General features: G+C 40.0%; 1 protein-coding gene across 5 annotated transcripts in view; it reads left to right on the plus strand.

The window, feature by feature from the left end:
- ADGRB3 (adhesion G protein-coupled receptor B3) overlaps nucleotides 1–26,138 on the plus strand; it is a 620,721-nt gene that overhangs the window by 373,671 nt on the left and 220,912 nt on the right. For all 5 annotated transcript variants that reach the window (XM_084625079.1, XM_084625076.1, XM_084625077.1 and 2 more), the window contains 2 exons: nucleotides 7,375–7,477; nucleotides 14,646–14,689. In XM_084625079.1, the coding sequence (XP_084481205.1) occupies nucleotides 7,375–7,477; nucleotides 14,646–14,689 (147 nt within the window). The remainder of the gene's footprint in view (nucleotides 1–7,374; nucleotides 7,478–14,645; nucleotides 14,690–26,138) is intronic.

Below are 26,138 nucleotides of genomic sequence, written 5' to 3' on the forward strand. Positions count from 1 at the left end.
GAAGGAACACATGGCATAATGCTATACATGAAAATAGTTTTTAAAGTTTTGCCCACTTAAAATAATAACACATCCAATGGAGATAATTTTGCAGTTAGCAAAGCTTTTTTTCTCCACTAGTTTACATGCACATCCTCATATTGTTGTTACCAGATTGAAATGTGCTCTCCCACATATCACCCATTCTTCTCAGCTCTCCTCCTCAGGAGCTTACAACTCTGGCCCCAATCCAGAAAAGGCTGATCAACTTCAACAGGTCTGCTCACATTCTTTGTTGAGCTGGGGACAGAACACTCACTGTATTGCAAGACGGAGCCCTATGACTTTTCTAATTATTTTTTCCTGTAACATATATGACATTTACACAATACCTGATGGTTTGATATGATACAATGACTTTATTTGCATTTACCTGAGATCGCCACTTATCTTACTCAAAGCTCCATCTCTCCTGATTAATGTGGCTAATCTAAACTCATTCTAACCCCCATCCACTGCATTTGACCTCACATCACCATGAAATCTCTATACCTACTTTAATGGAAGAGATAGGTATATTTGGATATAAAATTTTTCTTTATTTATCAAATCCAATTTACCTATAAAATAAAAAGAAAAGGTGTACTTGTGGCACCTTAGATACTAACAAATTTATTTGAACATAAGCTTTTGTGAGCTACAGCTCACTTCATTGGATGCATTCAGTGGAAAATATAGTGGGGATATTTATATACACAGAGAACATGAAACAATGGGTGCTACCATACACACTGTAACGAGAGTGATCACTTAAGGTGAGCTATTACCAGCAGGAGAGTGGGGGGGGGGGGAAACCTTTTGTAGTGATAATCAAGGTGGGCCATTTCCAGCAGTTGACAAGAACATCTGAGGAACAGTGGGTGGTGGAGGGGGGCAATAAACAAGGGGAAATAGTTTTACTTTGTGTAATGACCAATCCACTCCCAGTCTCTATTCAAGCCTAAGTTAATTGTATCCAGTTTGCAAATTAATTCCAATTCAGCCGTCTCTTGTTGGAGTCTGTTTCTGAAGTTTTTTTGTTGAAGAATTGCAACTTTTAGGTCTATAATCGAGTGACCAAAGAGATTGAAGTGGTCTCCAACTGCTTTTTGAATGTTATAATTCTTGACATCTGATTTGTGTCCATTTATTCTTTTATGGAGAGACTGCCCAGTTTGACCAATGTACATGGGAGAGGGGCATTGCTGGCACATGATGGCATATATCACATTGGTAGATGTGCAGGTGAACGAGCCTCTGATAGTGTGGCAGATGTGATTAGGCCCTATGATGGTGTCCCCTGAATAGATATGTGGACACAGTTGGCAACAGGCTTTGTTGCAAGGATAGGTTCCTGAGTTAGTGGTTCTGTTGTGTGGTGTGTGGTTGCTGATGAGTATTTGCTTCAGGTTGGGGGGGCTGTCTGTAAGCAAGGACTGGCCTGTCTCCCAAGATCTGTGAGAGTGATGGGTCATTCTTCAGGATAGGTTGTAGATCCTTGATGATGCGCTGGAGAGGTTTTAGTTGGGGGCTGAAGGTGATGGCTAGTGGCGTTCTGTTATTTTGTTTGTTGGGCCTGTCCTGTAGTAGGTGACTTCTGGGTACTCTTCTGGCTCTGTCAATCTGTTTCTTCACTTCAGCAGGTGGGTACTGTAGTTGTAAGAATGCTTGATAGAGATCTTGGAGGTGTTTGTCTCTGTCTGAGGGGTTGGAGCAAATGCGGTTGTATCGTAGAGGTTGGCTGTAGACAATGGATTGTGTGGTGTGGTCTGGATGAAAGCTGGAGGCTTGTAGGTAGGAATAGCAGTCAGTAGGTTTCCGGTATAGGGTGGTGTTTATGTGACCATTGCTTATTAGCACTGTAGCATCAAGGAAGTGGATCTCTTGTGTGGACTGGTCCAGGCTGAGGTTGATGGTGGGATGGAAATTGTTGAAATCATGGTGGAATTCCTCAAGGGCTTCTTTTCCATGGGTCCAGATGATGGAGATGTCATCAATGTAGCACAAGTAGAGTAGGGGCATTAGGGGACAAGAGCTAAGGAAGTGTTGTTCTAAGTCAGCCATAAAAATGTTGGCATACTGTGGGGCCATGCGGGTACCCATAGAAGTGCCACCGATATGATGGTATATGTTGTCCCCAAATGTGAAATAGCTATGGGTGAGGACAAAGTCACAAAGTTCAGCCACCAGGTTTGCCGTGACATTATCAGGGATAGTGTTCCTGATGGCTTGTAGTCCATCTTTGTGTGGAATGTTGGTGTAGAGGGCTTCTACATCCATAGTGGCTAGGATGGTGTTTTCAGGAAGATCACCGATGGATTCTAGTTTCCTCAGGAAGTCAGTGGTGTCTCAAAGATAGCTGGGATTGCTGGTAGCATAGGGCCTGAGGAGGGAATCTACATAGCCAGACAATCCTGCTGTCAGGGTGCCAATGCCTGAGATGATGGGGTGTCCATGATTTCCAGGTTTATGGATCTTGGGTAGCAGATAGAATACCGCAGGTCGGGGTTCCAGGGGTGTGTCTGTGCGAATTTGTTCTTGTGCTTTTTCAGGGATTTTCTTGAGCAAATGGTGTAGTTTCTTTTGGTAACCCTCAGTGGGATCAGAGGGTAATGGCTTGTAGAAAGTGGTGCTGGAGAGCTCCTGAGCAGCCTCTTGTTCATATTCCGACCTATTCATGATGATGACAGCACCTCTTTTGTCAGCCTTTTTGATTATGATGTCAGAGTTGTTTCTGAGACTGTGGATGGCATCATCAAGGATCTACAACCTATCCTGAAGGACGACCCATCACTTTCACAGATCTTGGGAGACAGGCCAGTCCTTGCTTACAGACAGCCCCCCAACCTGAAGCAAATACTCATCAGCAACCACACACCACACAACAGAACCACTAACTCAGGAACCTATCCTTGCAACAAAGCCCGTTGCCAACTGTGTCCACATATCTATTCAGGGGACACCATCATAGGGCCTAATCACATCAGCCACACTATCAGAGGCTCGTTCACCTGCACATCTACCAATGTGATATATGCCATCAAGTGCCAGCAATGCCCCTCTCCCATGTACATTGGTCAAACTGGACAGTCTCTCCATAAAAGAATAAATGGACACAAATCAGATGTCAAGAATTATAACATTCAAAAAGCAGTTGGAGACCACTTCAATCTCTTTGGTCACTCGATTACAGACCTAAAAGTTGCAATTCTTCAACAAAAAAACTTCAAAAACAGACTCCAACGAGAGACTGCTGAATCGGAATTAATTTGCAAACTGGATACAATTAACTTAGGCTTGAATAGAGACTGGGAGTGGATGGGTCATTACACAAAGTAAAACTATTTCCCCTTATTTATTGTGCCCCCACCCCCCACTGTTCCTCAGATGTTCTTGTCAACTGCTGGAAATGACCCACCTTGATTATCACTACAAAAGGTTTCCCCCCCCCCCACTCTCCTGCTGGTAATAGCTCACCTTAAGTGATCACTCTCATTACAGTGTGTATGGTAACACCCATTGTTTCATGTTCTCTATGTATATAAATCTCCCCACTGTATTTTCCACTGAATGCATCCGATGAAGTGAGCTGTAGCTCACAAAAGCCTTATGGTCAAATAAATTAGTTAATCTCTAAGATGCCACAAGTACTCCTTTTCTTTTTGCGAATACAGACTAACACAGCTGCTACTCTGAAACCTATAAAATAAAGGATTTGATAACATAACTGTTATTTTAGAAATACTATTTCTAAATACATAACTATTCTCAGATCTGAAACTAATTGTATAGAGCAAAATCCTGAAGCCCTTACTTAGTCCTCACTCAGCCAAAACACTCATTGGCCTGAATTTTGAAGCCTTTACTCAGCCAGAGTTCTCATTGGAATTAATAAAAAATTGTCTGAGTAAATAATTTCAGAATTTGATCCCTGTCATGTGGACCTTTGTCACTTGTCAATGTATTTCCCTACAACAAGACAGCTTTGGAATTTCTTGAAAATAGCAATACATAGCATGCTTTGTACTTATCAATGCATCATTAACTCTGTCTTTGCATTCGGTGTGGACTTGATTCCTGTTTAACATACCTTTCATGGCAGAAGTGTCTGAGGCACCTCACAAAATCATAAACAATAAGTACGGGTTCATTAAACAAAAACTTTTAGAGAACAACTCTAATGTTCGTCTCTATTTAGAAACAGAGACTCAGCAGGGATAGGTTTCATACTTTAAGTACATTGATGTAAAATCTAAATCACTCAGGTTAAGAGCCCCAAATTGGGTACAGACAAAAAATGTTGGTCAATCACAAAGCCTGACATGATTCACAGTGTCAATCATTCACTTATGTAAACTGAACAAAAGACTTATCTTAAAGACTAATAAGCCAACTTTGTATCCTATGTGATCTGTAAGAGAAAGTCAACGTGTATTGTAATTTTGTTTGGTTTTGCTTCCTTTCAAATTATGCCATACTGTTCAAGTATTTATGGGTCAATTTTCTGTGCAATGCATGGGGAACTAGGCATAATATTAACATTAATGTTAATAGTTGTTTCACAGCTGTAGCTCTGCATATTACATTGAAAATTTGTTTATTACTGTTACGTATTAGTCTGCTGCGGTAGTATGTTACTCTCGAAAGGAATATGGAAGAGCTTTTGTTCAGAGTGTTACCAGAATTTAAAATAGGAGGTTAACTAAAAAACAAAGTGTTTCATTCTTTTATATGAGCACTATAACCTATTTAAGTATTTGAATTCTTGTTGTATGACATGGCCAAGTAAACTAGACTGTAGAATTCATGCCCTGCTTCAGAAAGAATGGTTTGATTCCTTGTGCTGTCAGTTGAGCTATGTTTCTAATATTGTGGCAATGGCATTTCATATCTCAGTGCTCCAGCAAAATGGAATCCTCTCTCAAGCACTGTTCCCTTAGGGAAAATAAAAAACATGGAAGATTTGTGATGTCATGTTATTGTAACAAAATCTAGATGGACTAGACTTTTCTGTAATAAATGGTAAAGTCTGCCCCATTAATATGTGCTCCTGTGAACAGCTGTGATTATTTTTATAGTGAGTGGGGATGGGAAAAAAGATCACTGAAGGCATGCAAGCAAGGATGTGATAGTCACAAGCAATATTTCTGTCTGGTAGCTGAAGGCTCGCTCTGAGCCTGAGGGATCATAAGTAGCTTGGATTATATACATCATGTAAACATCTGTTTATCCTAGCATGCAGAGGTAGATTAGATGTTTGTGGGGCTGTGGGCCAGAGCCAGGGGGGCCCCTCCCCACCCGTTTCACCTGAAGTCCCCACTGACCCCTCCCCCAGTGCTTCTGCCAGGGAAATGGGTTGGGGCGCAGGGGCTCACCCCACCCTGCTCCCCTGACCCCCAGCACTCCTGACGGGCAGCAGGCTTGGGGCACTGGGGCACCCATTTTTCTGGGTGTCCCCAATTGGCCGGAGCCCCTGGGGACAGTCCCCATTGGCCCAGTGGCTAATCTGCCACTGCTAGCACAGACATCACCTGATAAGTACTGGGTTCCGTCATATAGAGGTGACAATAAAATACACATATAGATACTCTACATAAAGGTAGATGAGGATATGGTAGGAGCTACAGAAAGCTAACAGCTAAATATTTTCTAAAGTGAACACACGTTAACGAAGATCTATTTTAAAAGGAGATCTGTAAGGGCCTGATCCAAAGTCAATGAAAAGACTCCCATTAACTTCAGCAGGCTTTGGATCCAGCCCTGAAAGCACCAATATGGATATTTAAATGTGTTTGGATAATGCAGTTGCTTATACGTATCCTCAAATGATTTTCAATCATTAGAGTCAGCCTTTCTCTGCTTAGATATAGAACAATCAGCCCAGCAGACTCTCCCAAAGCACTCATCTATCTTCACGTTGTCTGGCTACGCCAGAAGAAGGACAGGAGGCACTGGAGGTGGTTTAATTTGGCCTCAACTTTATTCTTAACTCTCTGGGAGTATCCAGTAGATAAAAGTGTACAGTGCAGGAAATGCCATAATCATTTTCATATAATACCAGGGGGCTTCCGTCAGCCCTCCCCATTACCAATCTTGGACACCAGCCAAACCACTGCTGGGACCTCACCATCCCCCCCTTGACTGAGGGCTGGGGGGGGAGGGCCTCCTGCCATTACCAGTCATAGGAGCCTCAAACCCCCTCCCCTTACCCCCCGATTTTCCCTCTCTCAATGAATACCTCCTTTAAATCCTTTGCCAATCCATTTTATCTGACCACTGTATCTTTTCACAATGGAGTACCTGCACTGGACATCCACCCCATGTTTACATAATGAGTTGCAACATCATAGCCTAATGCCCATTCCATGATTGCCCCAACTGAGCCCTCCCAAAACCACAGTGGGGAAGGCAAAAAGACCCTTCACTTTGCCTTTGCCAATCTGGCGGTGAGGGAAGAATTCCTTCCCAGCCCCGCAAGAAAGGAGCGAGAAGTGCAAATGCTCACAGCAGATCCTGACAATCTGCTATTTCACCACTTCCATGGGAGAGAGTGGGGGTGCTGCTCCACCTGGTCCAGGGGAAAAAAAAAAGAGGACTTTGTCTGCCTGGCATGGACCTATATAGTACTCTCTCTCTTCTGGTCACTCAGAGGAGGGATGGATGCTGACCTGCTCTGCAGCTGCTATAAAAGTCACTCTAACCCCTTAAAGTGGGACACATTTTCCTGTGTGGTATGCTCATTGTTAAAGTTAGCAGTTGGGGGGGAAAGACAAAGGCAGCACTCTGAAAGAAAGATGTTCTGTCTCCTGTAAAAGAGGACCAGTAGATCCATGTTGAGACAAATGAATGATATGCATTTAAAGATTATCTGAAGGTTTGTTTGTCAGTCTGTCTTTCTCCTGCTGGTAATAGCTCACCATAAGTGATCACTCTTGTTACAGTGTGTATGGTAACACCCATTGTTTCATGTTCTCTGTGTATATAAATCTCCCCACTGTCTTTTCCACTGAATGCATCCGATGAAGTGAGCTGTAGCTCATGAAAGCTTATGTTCAAATAAATTTGTTAGTCTCTAAGGTGCCACAAGTACTCCTTTTCTTCTTTCTAATCAGTGAATCAGACTTAAGGAATGATGCTTCTGTTGGTGTTGTTGCTCTCTAATCTTTACAGTGTCTGGGAACGTCTGGTAACACAAGTGATTATACTTACCGGTCAAAAACAAACTTATTTTCTAGCATAATTCTGAGGTATAGAAGCCACCTGAAAATATCCAGAGGATCTTTCTTTTAATTTGTTAATGTTAGAGGTGACTGTTAATATTAACTGATTTTTTTGTTTCTAATCATTATTTTTCAGAAATTTTACTGTTGTTAATTCCAAAATCATTGTCGTCACTATAAGGCCTGAACCTAAAACAGCGGATTCATTTCTAGAGATAGAGTTAGCACATCTGGCTAATGTAAGTATTGCTGCAGAGAATCTTTATTTCTAGTTGTATTCTTCTTTAAAAAAAAAAAAGGACTAATTTGCCTGATAAAAGCAAAGCACAGAGGTACACAGCATACTCTGAATAGACTGTTTTCACGTTGCATGCGTACAGAACTGTGTGACCCTTTGTTTCTGTCATTCTTATGGTTTTCATTTATACAGCAATTTTCATAGGGAACTCTACATTAACTGCTTTGATAGATACAATGGCAAATGTAGTATTTGTCCATTGGTTTCCCTTTTGTTACCAGATGAGGTCCATAGTGCAACATAAGCTTCAGGCCTTTTCTTACTTTTTTCTTTGCCATTATGTGATACATGAAAGGACAATTCATATTTGACTACACTATCAGAATATGAAAATGCAGCCTCACTCCAGTTTGCAAGTTCTACAAATTCACAAGATCTTGTTTTTTCTGCTATTTTCATGTCCTGTAATTTTAATTTAAAGAGTTTAAAGCCAAAAAAAAGCCTCTAAATGTAATTCCATATTAAAGAGTGGCTAAAGTTGTACAGAAATTTCAAACAATTTCTTCCTGCTGCTTTCAGCTACCTCTTGATATCAAAGAAAACTTTTACAGGAAAGTTGTGTGAAATAAGACATCCAGGTAAGAACAAGGCCTATCGATATTGCTAGTGATGTCTGAGACATCATAATATGCAGAATTTCTGCCTGACTTTTTACATTGGTAATGAAGAGTTAGAAGTTATATTGAGTCAAGGAGGAAAGAGACATTTAAGAAAGGCATATAAAATAAAGTTATTGTATTAACATAAAATACTTCAAAGTTAATAGCATTTTGTTAAATTTTATGGGACAAGTTCTCTATTGGCCTATTCAAATGCAATTTCACTGACATTAAAGGAGTTGCACTCAGCCTCTTGTGGATTTGACCCAAAGACTGTAGGAAACTGGATGGCTCTCGGAATTTATGTGGCAATCTGGCCCATTCAGCTCTAAGTTTTTGGTTTACATCCAGCCCAGGCTGGAAGTGACAGAATATTATTACCATCCGCTGATTATTCAGTAGTTGGTATGAAATGAGTTTTATGGTCTCATCCAGTTCCTGGTGATCAGGTATTACAAAGAACATCACAACTGATCCTCATGGTCAAGTTTAGCAGACAGGAAAAGATGGAACAAGCAAGGACTCTGAGCTACCCTCTGAATCCTAGAGGTAGTATTTTAAAGTAAGGGTTGACACACATTGATGTGGCAGTGTGGGGAAGCCTTTACACTGTTGCAGCCAGTGTGGTACCTTGTCTATGGATTAACAGAAACTTCAATCTCCAGCACTGTCAGGAACAGAAATTTCACTAAAAAAACATAATGGGCTGTATTCAGTCAGATTACTTTGAGGCATGGGCCACAAATGAACATGGAAGCTTGATCGTAGTACTTCATGTCTATTTATCAGAAAAGCCAGACAGCTTGTGGAAAATATTTCCCTTGCTGTATTTAGGTAAGTCAGATCACAGAGATCTTCAGATGAGCTCAAGATACTTCTAGATCTTTGATTTTTGTTTATATTATTTTACTATTTATTAGTTGTGGAGTTATTTTTACAGCTCATAAAAAAGGGATGTGAAAGGATCATTTCATATGTGGAAACATGAATGGTTAGTCACAGGGCTATAGCCCAGGTAGACAAGGGAAAGAAAAGAGAAGATTGTAATGAATTTGTTCATAGCTGTAAGACAAGAGGTAAGGAACAATCAAGGTAATATCAGTAAACTCTGTATCAGTGTTGAAATCAACTAATAAATCCAAAATAAGCAAGTAAAATGGCATGACATAAACAAGGCAAAAGGAAGGTTAAATGAATGTCTTCACAAGTTGATTTCTAGAAAAGACATTAAAGAGGGACCTGTTTCTTCAGCTTGTTTGTTTTATTGTTCTTTTTTAAAATGTACACACCCAGCACTTGCCCATTTTCCAGTTCTTTAGAAAGGTTCATTCTGGCAATGGAAGATGCAGGACATCGATTGTGATCTGGCATTGTCTACCTTTCTGTAACAGGACATTAATGAGTACTGTATTAGCGCAGGACTAGGAAGTGCTGACAAGGCAAGAGGATAGTAACCTTGTCAATAACATTAAGGACCTGGCACTGTTTTCTTCTGGCTCAGTTTTAGCTCAATAATATTTTACTCCAAATATCTGCAAGTTTTCTCCAAATTATACAGCCAGACCACTGCCCCCACGTGGAATCTCACTGAGGTCACTGTTACACCACATGAATACAGGAGTTATCCTGTGCCGATCCAATTGCAGGATCCTGGCCTAAAAACTGGGAACAGAAACTGGTTTTACAGTTTTGAATGGCTTTAATGTTTAGTGGTTTTCTGTTCATGATAGTTTCCCAGATGAGATTTTATATAAAGAAGAGCAGTTGGAGATGCTGTGGCACATTCTCTGATTTGTGTCTTTTGCCTTTTGATCTTCATTTTCTTTATTAGAATTTACCTCAGTTGAAAATTAGAATCTAATTTTCTCTAATTATGTCTTAATATACCATAATCTGTCTTTGAACTCTGTACATCATACACAGTAATTAAGGTGAAAATGGTTTTACTTCATCTCTAGACTTTGATTGTTGTACATTAATGGCTCAGAGTTTAATCATGATGTCAATTAAGTGGGCTAATTATTAAATTAATTTAATTAAATATTAAATAGGAATTAAAATACAGACATTTTATTCCAATTAATCTTTTCTAGAAGTTTTCTTTGTGTTGTTGCTCTTTTCAAACTTTGCCTCTTTTAATATTACCTATACTATACGAATCAAAAAAGTCTGTTGTTGAATGGATTAATGATTATCTGATGACTTCTAAAATGTGCTCATGTATCTGTGGGAGTATAGTTACATTTTTTAATTTTTATTTTTGTTAATTATTTGTCCACTGATTGATTAAACTAAATTATATTATGTGTACATCTGAGATGTAGAGGGGCTCCTTGCACAAACATGCATAATAATTGTGAAAAAGACATATGCGCATGTGAAAACTCCTGTTGTTCACAGCTGGAATACTTCAGGGCTTTATTTTCAAACAATGAAATATGAATTAATAAATTCCATTCTAACTATCCATAATAGGTGTTCATGTGCTCAAAATGAATACATTATTATAATTGCATTTTACACTCAAATTTGGTATTTATTCATAAAATTGAATTATTTTACATATATATATCCTACCCGTCAGTGGTATACCCAAATAGCCTACCCATCAGTGGGGTGTGTGTGTGTGTGTGTGTATATATATATATATACACACACCCCACTGATGGGTAGGCTATTTGGAATACAGCACTGTATTTGAACTTGTAGATGATTTTAAATATAGCGCTGACCATGGTACTCTGTAACATGCTAATGTAGCTTGCAGTGTGTTGCTCACCGTACATGGTATTTAATGCCATCCGGTATGATCACAGGTGGATTACATGAGCAGTATGATCACGATTGTAACATTTTTCTACTAGTTATGCTGGAAAAGGCACCAACATCATGGACTTTGTTCCAGAAAGAATGTGAAATATCATCTCCTAATTTTGCAAAACCTCTGCTCTTATATCAATGGACAATGCAGTGGCAATCTAGTAATATTATGGGAGTTAAAGCTTCTGGTTATGATTACTTCCACTGAAACTTTGACTTCCAATTATTGTGGGCCTACATAGCATGCACAATTCCATTCAATTGTGCACCATGTCTTGAATACTGAAAGTTTTATGTGCCACACCTACGTATTTCTATTCCCAATGTGTCAAGGATTTTTGGAGGAATGTGGGTGACATTTATGCTGCTCTCAGTGTTACAGCTTCATCTCTTATTCATTTTTATGGTGACTCAACATACTCCCCTCTCCATGTGAATGAGCTCCAAAAGGGCCACAGATTTGTGAAAACTACATGGATTTATCACTTCCTTAAACCTTCCCACAGAGTCCTCTATTTGCCTTGGTGACTGGCCATTGCTTGAAATTTTCTTCTTTAAAATCATTCTTTTAGTTAAGTCTGAGCAGTCACCTTTTTCTCAAAGCATTTTCAAGTCCTCTCTCCTTGCAGTGTGGAAAGAGATGGTGTAGGCTGTGCATCACCAAGAAAAAAATCACAGCTACCTGAATGTATACTGGCATCGGTTTGAGGCATAGCTTTTACGTATGATTATGACTGCATAAGAATGAATATAGGCAGATTACTTCAAGTCTCAAGACACTTTCAAGCTGCTGAATCCTCTGTTTTTTCTAACTTTCCTGTTATTGCCAGTTATGATTCTTCCACAACCTCTTCTATTGATTCTTCAGAATGCTTTGGGCCAATGGTGCAAGATGCACACTCTGGATTTGTATGTGCCTGTTATCCGGCGTCTTGTCATGTGTTTTTAGTCTTTTATTTTAGATTATGAAGTCACTTATCTGTGTTTGTAAGGTGCGATGTGAATTTAAAGTTCTACGTGTGTTTTAAAATAATTATACCAAACTCAGAACCTTTAATACAGTCACCAAACTAGTGAACTACAAGATCAGAGCTTCATTAAATATCTTTGTTACTATAGTCTGGAAGAGAAAGCTTTGCCTCTCTTGAAAAAGGGTGGTAGAAGAATTCTAACAAATGGGTGGATATTTTCTTTCATTAATATTAATAAATAGTTTCTACAGTTTGAAACAGCTGTGGATTAAAATGATGTGTATGTAAAAGCGTTTCTGAAAAAATATTGCCCACTGGCAACCTGTACAATTGACTTTTTCAGTACTATCCTAAGATTTTCATATAAAAATGAAAATAACTTGATCATTTTAAACTATTCCTCATGCTTGCCGTTGTTTTTGTTTTCCACCAATCTTTTGTTGGAGGAGTTGCGCTCTTGTGCCCAGTGTCTGTTTTTATTGATTCCTAACTTTAAAATATCTGTGCCAAAACTGCTATATATGACTTCTAGGAGAACATTATATGAACATCATGACAAAATATGTCTTGTGCAAGTAAACTGAACCTTGACATCTGTTCCTTTAGATATCTGCAGTTTTGTTTGTTATTCTGTATTATACATCTACTGTAGCTGTGGCTTCATGCATACCCAATCTTTACAACAGTCTTGCAGTCTTTACTCAATCAAAATGTTCATTAAAGTTAATGTACACTTAGCCTGAAAAAAGATTTGTTGGATTGGGCCCAAACTTTGAATTTTAGTCACTTCACTTCATAATGGAGAGAAGAAAATAAGAGCAATAATAAAGAGCCTTCAATTCTCTGAAATATTACCCCACTTTAATATGTGTAAGAAACTGAGATTTAGGGCCCAGGCTCCCACTGATGTCAATGTCAATGTCGATGGGCTCATACTGAGCATGAAAAAGTAGAATATTTGCTATGATTTAGCCTTTTTACCATTAATGGCACAAAAGATCCAGAGGCCATTAATTTTCTCCCTTCATTAAATAATCTACCAGTTTAGCCAGTTTCTAAAGTGAACTTCTCCCCCCGCAGCCTTTGCATTGGGCCCTTGTAAGGGGCAGGATGGGAATGTGGCCAAAGTGTTACTGTGCCCCAGCTATTCTCCACCGGTGGATGGCCTGTTGGGATCAATGGTCAACTGGCCTACTTTAAAGTGTGCAGGTCCAAGAACTGGCATCAGAAATAGGGAGTCTCAATATAGGCACAGTTAAGACACACAACAATGGTTCTGATTTAATGAAATCAGTTTAGAAACTGATGTAGTTAAATCAGCTCAACCCCCGAGTGTGGATATTCTGAAATAGAATTAGGAGTGTCTACAAAAAGGGGATGCACCAACTTAACTACTTAGAATCATAGAATCATAGAAGATTAGAGTTGGAAGAGACCTCAGGAGGTCATCTAGTTCAACCCCCTGCTCAAAGCAGGACCAATCCCAACTAAATCATACCAGCCAGGGCTTTGTCAAACCAGGCCTTAAAAACCTCTAAGGATGGAGATTCCACCACCTCCCTACGTAACCCATTCCAGTGCTTCACCACCCTCCTAGCGAAATAGTGTTTCCTAATGTCCAATCTAGACCTCCCCCCACTGCAACTTGAGACCATTACTCCTTGTTCTGTCATCTGCCACCACTGAGAACAGCAAAGCTCCATCCTCTTTGGAACCCCCCTTCAGGTAGCTGAAGGCTGCTATCAAATTCCCCCCTCACACTTCTGCAGTTCCCTCCGCCTCTCCTTATAAGTCATGTGCCCCAGCTCCCTAATTATTTTTGTTGCCTCTCTTACATACAGTGCAACTCCTCCGCCTTTTCTCCCCTGGCTGTCCTTCCTGAACAGTTTATACCCATCAATGACAGTGCTCCAGTCATGTGAGTTACCCCACCAAGTCTCTGTTATTCCAATCACATCATAGTTCCTTGACTGTGCCAGGACTTCCAATTATTCCTGCTTGTTTCCCAGGCTTCTTGTGTTCGTGTACAGGCACCTACTAGCCAATTGCCCTGCTTTCTCAGTATGCATCAGGAGGCCTCCCCTGTTGCACCCTCCTCCTTGTGTTTCCTCCCGGTATCCCAGTTCCCCTATCTCTGGGCTTAAGTCACCATCCCCTAGCAAACCTAGTTTAAAGCCCCCCTTACTAAGTGAGCAAGCTTACATAAGTTGCTCCACTGATTTTGGTAAATTAGTACCTTCTTTGGGTGCAGACAAGACCTAAAATTCTGCCTATTGAGAATAACTGATTCATTGGTTAACCTGATTGGGCAGCATTTTGAGAGTCTTTTATTTGTTCTTTTCAGAGTGGAATACAGGGGAAAAAATTGAAATTACTTAAAGAATATGAACTGGGCAGGCTCCATGTTTAGGTAACTGGCACATTTGGACCCAATACCACAGTTCTTTCCTAGTCAAAATTCCAAGTGGCTTCATGGAAACATCTACAGGACTATTTCCTGAGTAGGGATGATAGGTTCAATACTGCAAGGTGCCGAGTGCGCTCTACTAAGTGCCCTCAACTCCCACTGACTTCGATTTGTTTTTGACTCACATTAATTTCAAACCCCTTCAAACTGAGGGTGATCTTTTAGGATCAGGCCTTGAACCTGGACTGCGGGACTGAGCACTTTATTGGTTATGTACACCAATAACTAATGGTATTGTTTGTTTGTTTTTAGGGCACATTGAATCCCTATTGTGTGCTGTGGGATGATTCAAGAATGTAAGTGACAGATGTTTGCTTCTATTACTATGGATTAAATATTCCAAAACACGTAAAAATATTTAACTTGACAGACAGTCAACAGTGGTCATTATGAGGGCATGGAAAATGTGAAATCCCCAGAATGAAAATATTTCCTTTCCATGCTCTGCAGTCACATTGTAATGCAGGTTTGAAAGACAGTTTGTTTTTTTTCTGTTACTAATCCTGAATTAGCAGAATGTCTCACCAACAACTATCAAAGAGTTTAAGGCCTGAAGGGATCACCAGATCATCTAATCTGACCTCCTGTATATCACAAGCCACCAACACCACCAAATGCCCACACACTAAACCCAACAACCCAAATTAGACCAAAGTATTACAGACTACATGAGACTAGTCTGTTATGTGCCACATGAAGAGAATAAAAAGGACTGAGCTGCACCAGTCCCTGAGCTCCTGCAATGAAAGGGAATTGATTAACTGAGAGATACCCATGCGGCTGAAGAAGCTGAAGTTGCTGAAAGGTTTGAAATATGGGGAATACTGTGGGAGATATATTAGTCATCAGTGAGTAGGTGGGACCATCAAAAAGTCATGATAAGTACAATTTATTATGGCTCTGCAATTTATCACATTGATTTCACCACCATCTGGTATGCATGTATACGCACACTCTTTTATGAGACTGGTGCTTTTTGTCTTGCTTCTGCATGTAAACTGATCACTTAGGAGAGGTCCAGAAAGCATTCATTTGCTCTATAGTTCCCCAAAACATTTTTCCCCAGTCATTTTTGGAAAAGGTAGGGATCTAGGGACTTAGTATTAACTGTGAGGGCATTTTATGATTCATGATGATTTTCTGTTGGCCTGGTAATTAGTTGTGTTTGGGGCATTTTATTTGAGTCCATTTGATTATATTATGGAATTTGTATTCTAATATTGTGAGTTTTAAATTAATGCAAAAGCTCCCAGCACACTGGGCTGATTCTTATCATTTATAAATCTAAATAAATAAATATGTACAACATTATACAATTAGCTGGGTGACTTGAGTTGTTGGCTTGTTTTGTGTTTCATTTTGTTTTGTGTTCACTTTCCTCTAAAGCATCAGGAATTTGCTATTGCCAGAAGCAGGAGACCAGATATAATGAATTAATGCTCTGATCTACTGTTGCAAATCCTGTGGAGCTCTGTTGTGCTTTACTACCCAAATTTCACAAGAACTTTGGGGATCAATCCAACAAGAAAGTAGTCAGCATTTAGTAAAAGATGCTTAGCTAATCACTATTCCACAGCAACAAAAAAAGGTGCTTTAAATTAAGTGTTTTTCAGATACTGTATATGTTTGTCTTTAGCATCTGCATCAGGTAGCTATAATCGCTGAAATTTTTAGCCACCTTCATGGCAAATCTCCCAGATCTTAATCTCAGTGCACTACAGTTCCATGTGTAGTAAATTATATGTTTCTCTGGTGATGCTCTCAGTTTAATACATGCTCCAGAAGTGGGTGAAACGTTCTCGTCCTGGAGTTTAAACATTCTGCACAGGCTATTGTTCAATGATTGATAGTTCTTTCTTCATACATTCATGGAGAAGCCCCAGAATCTATACTGTGAGCTGTTTGATCACATCTGGCTCTGCATTCTTGTTGCATTTTTATGGTGCATCTTCCTTCTCGTATTCTTATTCTGTGGGTGTGTATATGTGGTATGTCTAATTGTTTGGAGAAATTATGTTTTATTTCATTCCTATTTATTGAGTAGAATTATATAACTTTTTTAATCTAGATAACTTTTTAGAAGGCTTTCCCTTTATCTGTCAATCAGGCTGACAGGCTTGCTGTCTGTCTATCTGCATTTAGTTATTGTTTTTGTATAACATTAAGACAGGTACAGCTAACTACATAAAGGATCATGGCATGAATTATATATGTGAAAATACAATTTCTCATAGTGGTGCAGCATTCATTTTGGCTGACACTTCCAAAATATGCAGTACCTCTCTTATGCTGATTTAGAATGGGGTTCTTTAGAGGTTTGGCTATTCCTTCAGTGTCTCCCCTTTCCCAGATGATTAACTGAGTATCATCAACAGTAGAATGTATGACAGTGGAAGTTTATTTTTTTCCTCCGGAATTTTTGTGACCATTTTAACCTCTGCATTTCATTCCAGTTTTGGCCTTCCATAAAATTTTGGAATGCTGAATGTTTTTCACATCAAAGCTTGTGAAAACATAAAAGGATTTTTTATTGAAATTCTAAGCTGAATTGGTCCACTGTCTGAAAGCTTTTGAAAAAGAAATCCTCTCCTCACCACCAAATTCTTTGACATGAGCAAAAAAGAATCAGGGCACCCTTCTCAGTGTTCTGTGCCAGAGCCATTCGCAGATACAGTATCAGTGGTCTGAAAATTGGTCCACAAAGGGATTGCCATACTGGCTTAGACCAATGGTCTATCTAATCTAGTGTCCTGACTGGCACTGGCCTTCAGAGGAAAGTGGAAAAAAGCCAACAGTGATATAAATAGAATAAACTGTCCATAAGAAGGGCCCTACCAAATTCACAGTCCATTTTGGTCAATTTCAGAGTCATAGGATTTTTAAAATAGTAAATTTCATGATTTCAGCTATTTAAATCTGAAATTTCACAGTGTTGTAATTGTAGGGATCCTGATACAAAAGGGAGTTGTGCGGGGGATCACAAGGTTATTGTAGTGTGGGTTGTGGTACTCCTACCCTTACGTCTGCACTGCTGCTGGTGATGGCTCTGCCTTCAGAGCTGGAGAAAGGGGCTGCCGGCCAGAAGCCCAGCTCAGAAGGCAGAGCAGCCGCCAGCAGCAGCGCAGAAGTAAGGCTGGCCTGGTATGGCATTGCCACCTTTACTTCTGCGCTGGTGCCTGCAGAGCTCGGCCCTCAGTCAGCAGCTGCCACTCTCCAGACACATGGTAGTATTGTCACCCTTACCCCTGTGCTGCTGCTGGTGCGACACTGCTTTCAGAGCTGGGCACCTGGCCAACATCCGTCATTTTCCAGCCACCCAGCTCTGAAGGCAGTGCAGAAATAAGGGTGGCAATACCGTAAACCCCCTAAAATAACCTTGTGAACTCCCTGCAACTCCCTTGGGTCAGAACCCCCAATTCGAGAAACACTGGCCTCCCCCCATGAAATCTGTACAGTATAGGGTAAAGGCACACAAAAGACCAGATTTCACGGGGGGAGATGAGATTTCACGGTCCATGATGTGTTTTTCATGACCATGAATTTGGTAGGGCCCTATATATAAGGGATATTTTCATAATCTTTTACTCATCTGATCAAAGGCAATGTATCTTAATTTCAATTAGTGGTTTAATTATGCTCAGTAGGACGGGAGCTCAATATATCATCAGTCAAGTCCCCTGCACTCAGTTCAGGACTAAGTAATAACTAGACCATTCCCGGCAGGTGTTTGTCTATGCTGTTCTTAAAAGCTTCCAATGATAGACATTCCACAACCTTCCTAGGCAATTTGTTCCAGTGCTTAACTACCCTGGCAGCTAGGAAGGTTTTCCTAATGTCCAACCTAAACCTCCCTTGCTGCAATTTAAACCCATTGCTTCTTGTCCTATCCTCAGATGTTAACAAGAACAATTTTTCTCCCTCCTTCTTGTAACAACTTTTTATGTACTTGAAAACTGTTATCATGTCCCCTCTCAGTCTTCTCTGCTCCAGACTAAACAAACCAATTTTTTTCAGTCTTTCCTCATAGGTTTTGTTTTCCTGATCTTTAATTATTGTTGTTGCTCTTCTCTGGATTTTTTTCCAATTTGTCCACTTCTTTCCTGAAATGTGGCACCCAGAACTGCACACAGTACTCCAGTTAAGGCCTAATCAGTGTGTAGTAGAGTGGAAGAATTACTTCTCATGTCTTGCTTATAACATTCCTGCTAATACATCCCAGAATGATGTTCAAATTTTTTTTTGCAACAGAGGTACACTGTTGACTCATATTTACTTTGTGACCTACTATGACTCCCAGATCCATTTCCCATTGTGTATGTGTGCAACTGATTGTTCCTTCTTAAGTGGAGTACTTTGCATTTGTCCTTATTGAATGTCATCCTATTTATTTCAAACCGTTTCTCCAGTTTGTCCAGATCATTTTGAATTTTAATCCTATTCGCCAAAGTACTTGTAACCCCTCCTAGACTGGTGTTGCAACCTCAGTAATGATAAGGATGCGGGATAGCAAGAAATAACAGCTGCAGAAGCAATCTGGTACATATGATGCTGATGCTGCAGCTTTTTCCGTGTCTTCTGAAGGGCCAGGGCACTTGCCTTGATACTGTTTCTACATCCAGCTACATTGGCCACTGACATTGAGTCATAACACTTCATTACCTTCCTGTTCTTTCCCACTATTAATGGAGGCTTAGTCATATGTTCACAGATTAAATGACATCAGAATTTCCCTCTTCATATTAGGACAACCATCAGCCTCGCCTCTAATTCAGATATCGGCTTCCCTGATTGATCAACCTTCCCAAATACATTTGTTAAACTAGAGCTAAAGTTGCACATCAGTTCTCTGGGGTCTACAAATAGAATTGCCTCACTAGGAGATGACCAGTGCTGCAGGAACTCTGCTATGACACCTGCCCCAGGCTCCCAGCATCTGTTTGTTACCCCTTGATAATGGTAGCTCTTTTGGAGAAATGACTATTTCTTGTTTTGTATGTAGAACCAACACTGATACTGCTGCCAACTCTCCATTTTGTGTGGAAATCCTCTGATGCTGCAACAGAACAGAGGAAATCTCTGATCTTTCTGGAAGAAACTATGTTCCTTTCTGAACTTGAAATAATAGATGTGGAATCTCATATACTAGAAAAGTATCAGGTACTAAGGCTGAATCCTGGTGAGTCTAGATGAGGATAGCTTAGTAGCAAAAGGTCACTATACTCCAGCTTTCCACTCCTCCAATGCTGGAGCCATTCTGTTTAGGTCTGGTCCCCATTATAGCATCTGGGGATCTCTGAAGGATGTCCCAGCTATATCCCTGTGCTTGCTTCAGAGAGGGATAATGTCATGGGAGCCTTTATGCTATCTGTGTGCTATCTGAGGATTCTTGTTTGCTGAGAAGCTCCTTCTCTGGCCAGTGAGGCTGGCCTTAGGGAAGTTTTGCATAAGTGGGGCAGGGGAAAGCTATTGTAACTCACAAAGGGATCTGAAGTTGGGTTTTATTGGCTAGCTCAGCAAAACTACTCCAAATGTCTTCTGCTGATACTCCTGAGAAGCCAATCAAGCCAATCAAGAAGCCAGGAGAAATGTGACAAAACTCAACCAGCCCAGCTCAAAACTAATAAATAGCCCACAAAACCTGCATCTAAATATGTAATAACAAAAAATTGACAAAAATTGAATTTAAAATTTTAATATAAAGCATTTGGAAAGACATTCTTTTTCACGAAAATTTGAGTGTTTTGAATTTCAAATCTGATATTTTGCACAGCACTCAGAAATACCACTTTGGCTAATTTTATTTTTCTTGCAAGTAGTACTCATATAAGACTCATTCTCCATGTGCACCTTTATTCTTTTCATGTCTTTAAACTGGCACTTCTTCCCTGGCCTAAAAAACATCTTCCTTTGCCAAAGACTAGTGTTCATGCTGGCTCATATGTAAGTTCTCAGCCCAGTACGCAACTGAGTCATGCAGATTCTTCTGCAGATACTGGGAGGGTTAAGTAATCACTCATTTAACTAGATGCCCCTCAAAGAGATGTCCCAGCATGAAATTGAGCAGTATGGATGAATGTTATGTGATGCATTGCTAATGTGAGAGTGGCCACCATTTGTCAATGACCTCAGATATAATTGGAATGAAATAATATGGTTCCATGCAAAAGAATCTGGCCCATTTGTCAGTCACAGGCTTTAGCTGTTTGACTACATACATATGCCTATGGCAACCACATAGGAGCTAGATGAAAAGAGGAACTAAAGTGAACAAAGTCACAGCTTCATTCACCTGCAATAGTTTTAGGAGTGGAAGTCTCCAACTACTGGGAGTAAAAAGAGACTTGGGCATTATTTTCAATGTTGTAAGCAGACCCTATTTTAATATCTAAGATGTCCTACAAAAAAGAGACATTTTTGCTTATGCCTCAACCAATGTTTCAGTAAAAGTGAGCTAACCAAGAGCTATGTGTACCTACCATTCCATGGGGCATCTTATAAAAATGAGGAAGGGTTATCTAGTGGGCAGGGCAAGTGACTTGGACTTGGATTCAGGACACCTACGTTCAATTTCTGACCCAGGCAAAGACTCCCTGTATGACCTGTATGCCAGCACGTTAAAAAAGTATGGATTGGATGAATGAAATAAAGGTGGATAGAAAGCTGGCTAGATTGTCAGGCTCAACGGGTAGTGATCAAGGGCTCAATATCTAGTTGGCAGCTGGTATCTAGCAGAGTGCCCCAGGGGTCTGTGCTGGAGCTGGTTTTGTTCAACATCTTCATTAATGATCTGGAGGATGGGATGGATTGCACCCTCAGCAGGTTTGAGGATAACACTAAGCTGGGGGGAGAGATACATATGCTGGAGTGTAGGGATAGGGTCCAGAGTAACCTAGACAAATTGGAGGAGTGGGCCAAAAGAAATCTGATGAGGGTCAACAAGGACTAGTGCAGAGTCCTGCACTTAGGATGAAAGAATCCTATGCACTGCTACAGGCTGGGAACTGACTGACTAAGTAGCAGTTCTTCAGAAAAGGACCTGGGGATTACAGTGGGCAAGAAGTTGAATGAGAGTCAACAGTGTGCCCTTGATGCCAAGAAGGCTAACGGCATTTTGGGCTGCATTATTAGGAGCATTGCCAGCAGATCAAGGGAAGTGATTATTCCCCTCTATTCAACACTGGTGAGGCCACGTCTGGAGTATTGCATTCAGTTTTGGGTCCCCCACTACAGAAAGGATGAGGACAAATTGGAGAGAGTCTAGCAAAGGGCAAAAAAAATGATTAGGGGGCTAGGGCACAGGACCTATCAGAAGAGGCTGAGGGAACTGGGCTTATTTAGTCTGCAGAAGAGAAGAGTGAGGGTGATTTGATTGTAGCCTTCAACTACTTGAAGTGGGGTTCCAAAGAGGATGGAGCTAGCCTGTTCTCAGTGGTGGCAGATGACCAAACAAGGAGCAGTGGGCTCAAGTTGCAGTGGGGGAGGTCTTGGTTGGATATTAGGAAACACTATTTCACTAGGAGGGTGGTGAAGCACTAGAATGGGTTATGTAGGGAGGTAGTGGAATCTCCATCCTTCGAGGTTTTTATGGCCCGGCTTGACAAAGCCCTGGCTGGGATGATTTAGTTGCGGTTGGTCCTGCTTTTAACAGGGGGTTGGACTAGATGACATCCTGAGGTCTCTTCCAACCCTAATCTTCTATGATTCTATGACCTCCGGCAAGTCACATCATCTACACAGTACATCAGTTTCCCATCTGTAAAGTGGTGGTAATAGTACTTCCCTACCTCACAGAGGGCTGTGAGGCTAAAATCTGTTAATTATGGACTAGTACTCCACCACTATCATGATTGGGACATGAGTACATAAATAGAATGATATAATGCATTACATGGTTTTCAGTGAGCACAGACCAACTTTTTAAACAACTCAGGTAATATTTTTTCTTTTAGTAATTGGTGTTACTTTTTGGCAGACAATGTGTCATATCTGCTGCTTGCCCTTAAAACTGCCCTTGGCTGGTTAATGAAAGGATTACTAGGATATGGTGGTCCTTCCCTGCCAATTTCTGCAGCAAAGATGAAATAACAGTATAGCAGATTTTCATTTGTCTGTATGGCATATATCTGTCATAGCACCATATGCCCACCAAAAACCCAATTGTCTGGAGGGCACCAGAGAAGCAATTAAATAGAATTTTTATTATCTTGAAGGTTTTGTTCAGGTTCGGCTTGAGTTTTGGCCAAAGGGTCTGATTTGTTCTATTTTCTTTTTCCAATCAAGTTCACCCATTTCTAGTTTACACTGACAGCAGTTCATACCTTTACCCTAAATGTGTGGTGAATTATGAATTAACTGCAAGCAAAAAATGAATTGAGATTTTACAAATTTTAGGAATTCACTCCAGGCTAACATTTTGCTGTTTCTGCCAGTAAAAATATATTCATAGTGAAAAATATTGTAAAAAAAAAAATCTCCTAGCTCAAATAATGTTTGTTTTTTTCAAATTTGTGCATGGTTTCATTTTGGCACTTTTCTTAAAGTGAAAATAGCTTCTTTTAGAAAAAATGTCTAAAAGTGAAAACAGGATTCTCCCACAGTTTTGCCTGCAACATAAATGGTTTCGCATAACTCTACTGTGCCCACAGACTTATAGCCTATTAGCAAGATAATTTCATGTTGCTAAAATTGAAATGGATCATTGATCTGTCTCTCCTGCCTCCTCTCTCTCTCCTTTAAAATTGAGGTGATAATGGGTCTAAATCACTTTTTGCTCTTTACTTTCAGGATAGTTTTGCCACCTTTTGAAAAGATTCAGGAAGAGACTTTGAAAATCAAGGCAAAGGTGTCTCAAATTGAACACCTTAAAATTGAGACACCCAAAATCTGGTGACTTTTGAAAAAAAAGAATAGCACAGATCTTACTTTACATGTCCATGTAAAGTAATATTTAGTGGTATTATTCAGGCCAAAAGGGCAGTAGAACAGGGCTACATTTTTCTATAAGTAAAATAAAAACATTGAAAATGACAAAAGTGTAGAAAAGTGAATATAATTAACTTCTTTGGAACTACAACTGTTTACACCAACTGAGGCTCTGCCTGTTACATTGACTTCAGTTGGAGTAGTGGATGCCCAACTTTTAGGAGAATTAGTCTCTCACTGTCTTGAGCTGAGGTGCTTTTAAAAACAACGGCTGCTTTAACAAATTTTTGGCTTCCAACCTAGTGAATAAAATGCCTTCTTTGTGAGTGGTGAGTCAATCCCAGATTTAAAGCTTCCATGTTTGTGTTTATGAATTCTCCATGGCCAAGTTAACTGTAAATGTACCTTACTTAACAGATAATTGTTCCCTCATAAAATTATCTTTATAAATAGCTTTATAGATCTTTTTATGGTGAATCTGTAAATACCACATTACATATTCAGAAATTTCTTATTGTCCTGCAGAAAAGTGCTCAACCAAGGCCCAAGTTCTAAGGAGTAACATACCCTGCAAGTAGCCCCTATGATTTCAGTGTATAGCTACTTGTTGAATAAAAGGACTGACCCAAAGACCACCAAAGTTAATAAAAAGACTCCCATTCACTTGAGTAGGCTTGGATCAGGCAATAAGTTACTGCTTAACATGCAGGGATGAGGGTGGGAATAGGACTTACTGAGGATATTTCTAAAAACATGATTGTGATGACTAATAACATTATACTGTGATGCAAAAGAACTTATTTCACTAACATTCTGCACATCTTTTATTAGAGAAAATTGAGGGGCTTTTTTATTTTTTTTTAAGAGAGAGAGAGAAGATCTTTTTGATTTAAATAATTATGAAATGAATCAGTGTATATGAGAGGAATTCATAATTCAGGCACTTATTGTCACACTGCCTTTCAGTAACACCTACACTTCTCTGAATAGGGAAATGCATTGCCTGCTAAGAATTACATCTAAAAGAGGAAATTAATTTAATCATTGTTGATAATTTTAATTACTGCTACTAAGTGATGAATCAACCTCATTTTGTGAAGAACACAATTGCTATTTATTGCCTGTGTATAAATGTATATTTTGGGAAACTAAAAATAATGTTTTTTTTTGAGATGTCAGGCTGGTGTAATTTTGAAATGTAGATAAAAAAGGGATAGTTGGTGCAGGTTTGCTCTCGAGTTTTAAAGATTGGAATATAGTCTTCAATTCTGAAACACAACATCCTTACTTGACTTTAATCTCTTGGTGGGTTTGTAGTGCAATATGAGACAGAAGATAATAGTCTAATCTCTTGAAGTAAGGATGAGAACAGGAGAGAAATGTATCACAATTTAATTGTACCATCTGTGTTTCCAATAAAAATGGAAAGGGTGAATTCATGAGCTTAACTAAGAGAGATAGGAGATAAGTTTCAATTAGAGTCCTTATTTTACATATTAATGGTCACTGTGGCATGCTGAGGGGACAGCATCTGTGCCTACTACCTTGTCTTGGAATTTGATTGAAACTAGCAGGAAAACACAGTACATGCATATATCTCTGATAACACTCTACTGAGAGCTCTTCTGACACTATGATAAATAAAACACTACCTAGATGGGGGGGGGTTAGTTCTCATGCTGTCACTTGGACAGTGAGGCCACCAAATACATTATGTGCCTCTCTCTGATGTTCTATCCTGAATCAAATCTGGCACATTACAGTGTAGGGTGCTTGTGAAGGACCAGTGTCTGTTGACACTGTCCAGCCATCGCATTTTAAGTCTCCTATGGGGTCTTTTCCATCCTGCTTTCATTGGGTCAGAGTCGAAGAAGATTCTCACAGGGAAGTTGGTAGGCATTCAGAGCAGAAGTCCGTACCACCTAAAGAACTTTGGGTGGCTGTTCGAGAGAGTGAGATCAGTTTAGTTAGTCAAGTTTATTCATTTAGTCAAGTTCATTCAACTTGAATTCATACCATTTGATGTTTTTGATCATTCAGAAATGGTATCCAACTTCTTTTCAATATGGACAATGAGAGGCCATGTTTCAGTCCCACAGGTCAAAACACTGACCACTAAAGCATTAAATATCCTCGGCTTCATCTCTCTGCTTATTGGGGTGTTTGGTTTGCAAAAGATGTTGTTCATGAGGCACCCCATTACTGAAGATGCTTTTGCAGTGAGGGCTTTACGTTCTTTCTGAAAGCCACCCATGTCATCACCAACAGAACCAGTGAAATCCCCAGTAATCTCTGCTGGGTTCTGTCCCATTAAGATGCTGGAGCCCTCAATGTGTTTGAAATTGCTGATTTGAAGAGTTTTGGTTTTACCCCAATTAATATTCAGGCCAATTCTTGCCACTGAGCTTTCCAGGGTTTTAAGTGCTGCAACTATCTCGTCCATTGATTCATCAGCTTCCTGTATGTCATCAGCAAAATTGTTGTTAATGATGTTCTTATAATCAAGGCATATGCCTAAGATGCATTTAGTAAGGGTATGTCTACACTAGAAATGTAAGTCGACCTATATTAGGTTGCCTTACAGCCACCACAGTAATTACTGCCGTGGTGCATGTCCACGCCACCCTCCTTGGGTCAGTGATGTGTGTCCTCACCAGGAGTGCTTCCACCGACCTAAGAAGGGGCAATGTGTGGAGCTCCACTGGAAGCTCCCTACCGGAACCCAGCTGCACCGCCGGCTCCTGGGCTCCCTGCACGCTGGCCCCACTCCACTTTCCTGTTATACTGCTGTTTTTAGCAGTGTTGTGTCCCCTTACCTCCCTG

The sequence above is a fragment of the Lepidochelys olivacea genome (assembly GCF_965140295.1).
Source record: "Lepidochelys olivacea isolate rLepOli2 genome assembly, chromosome: 3".
Taxonomy (NCBI): domain Eukaryota; kingdom Metazoa; phylum Chordata; order Testudines; family Cheloniidae; genus Lepidochelys; species Lepidochelys olivacea.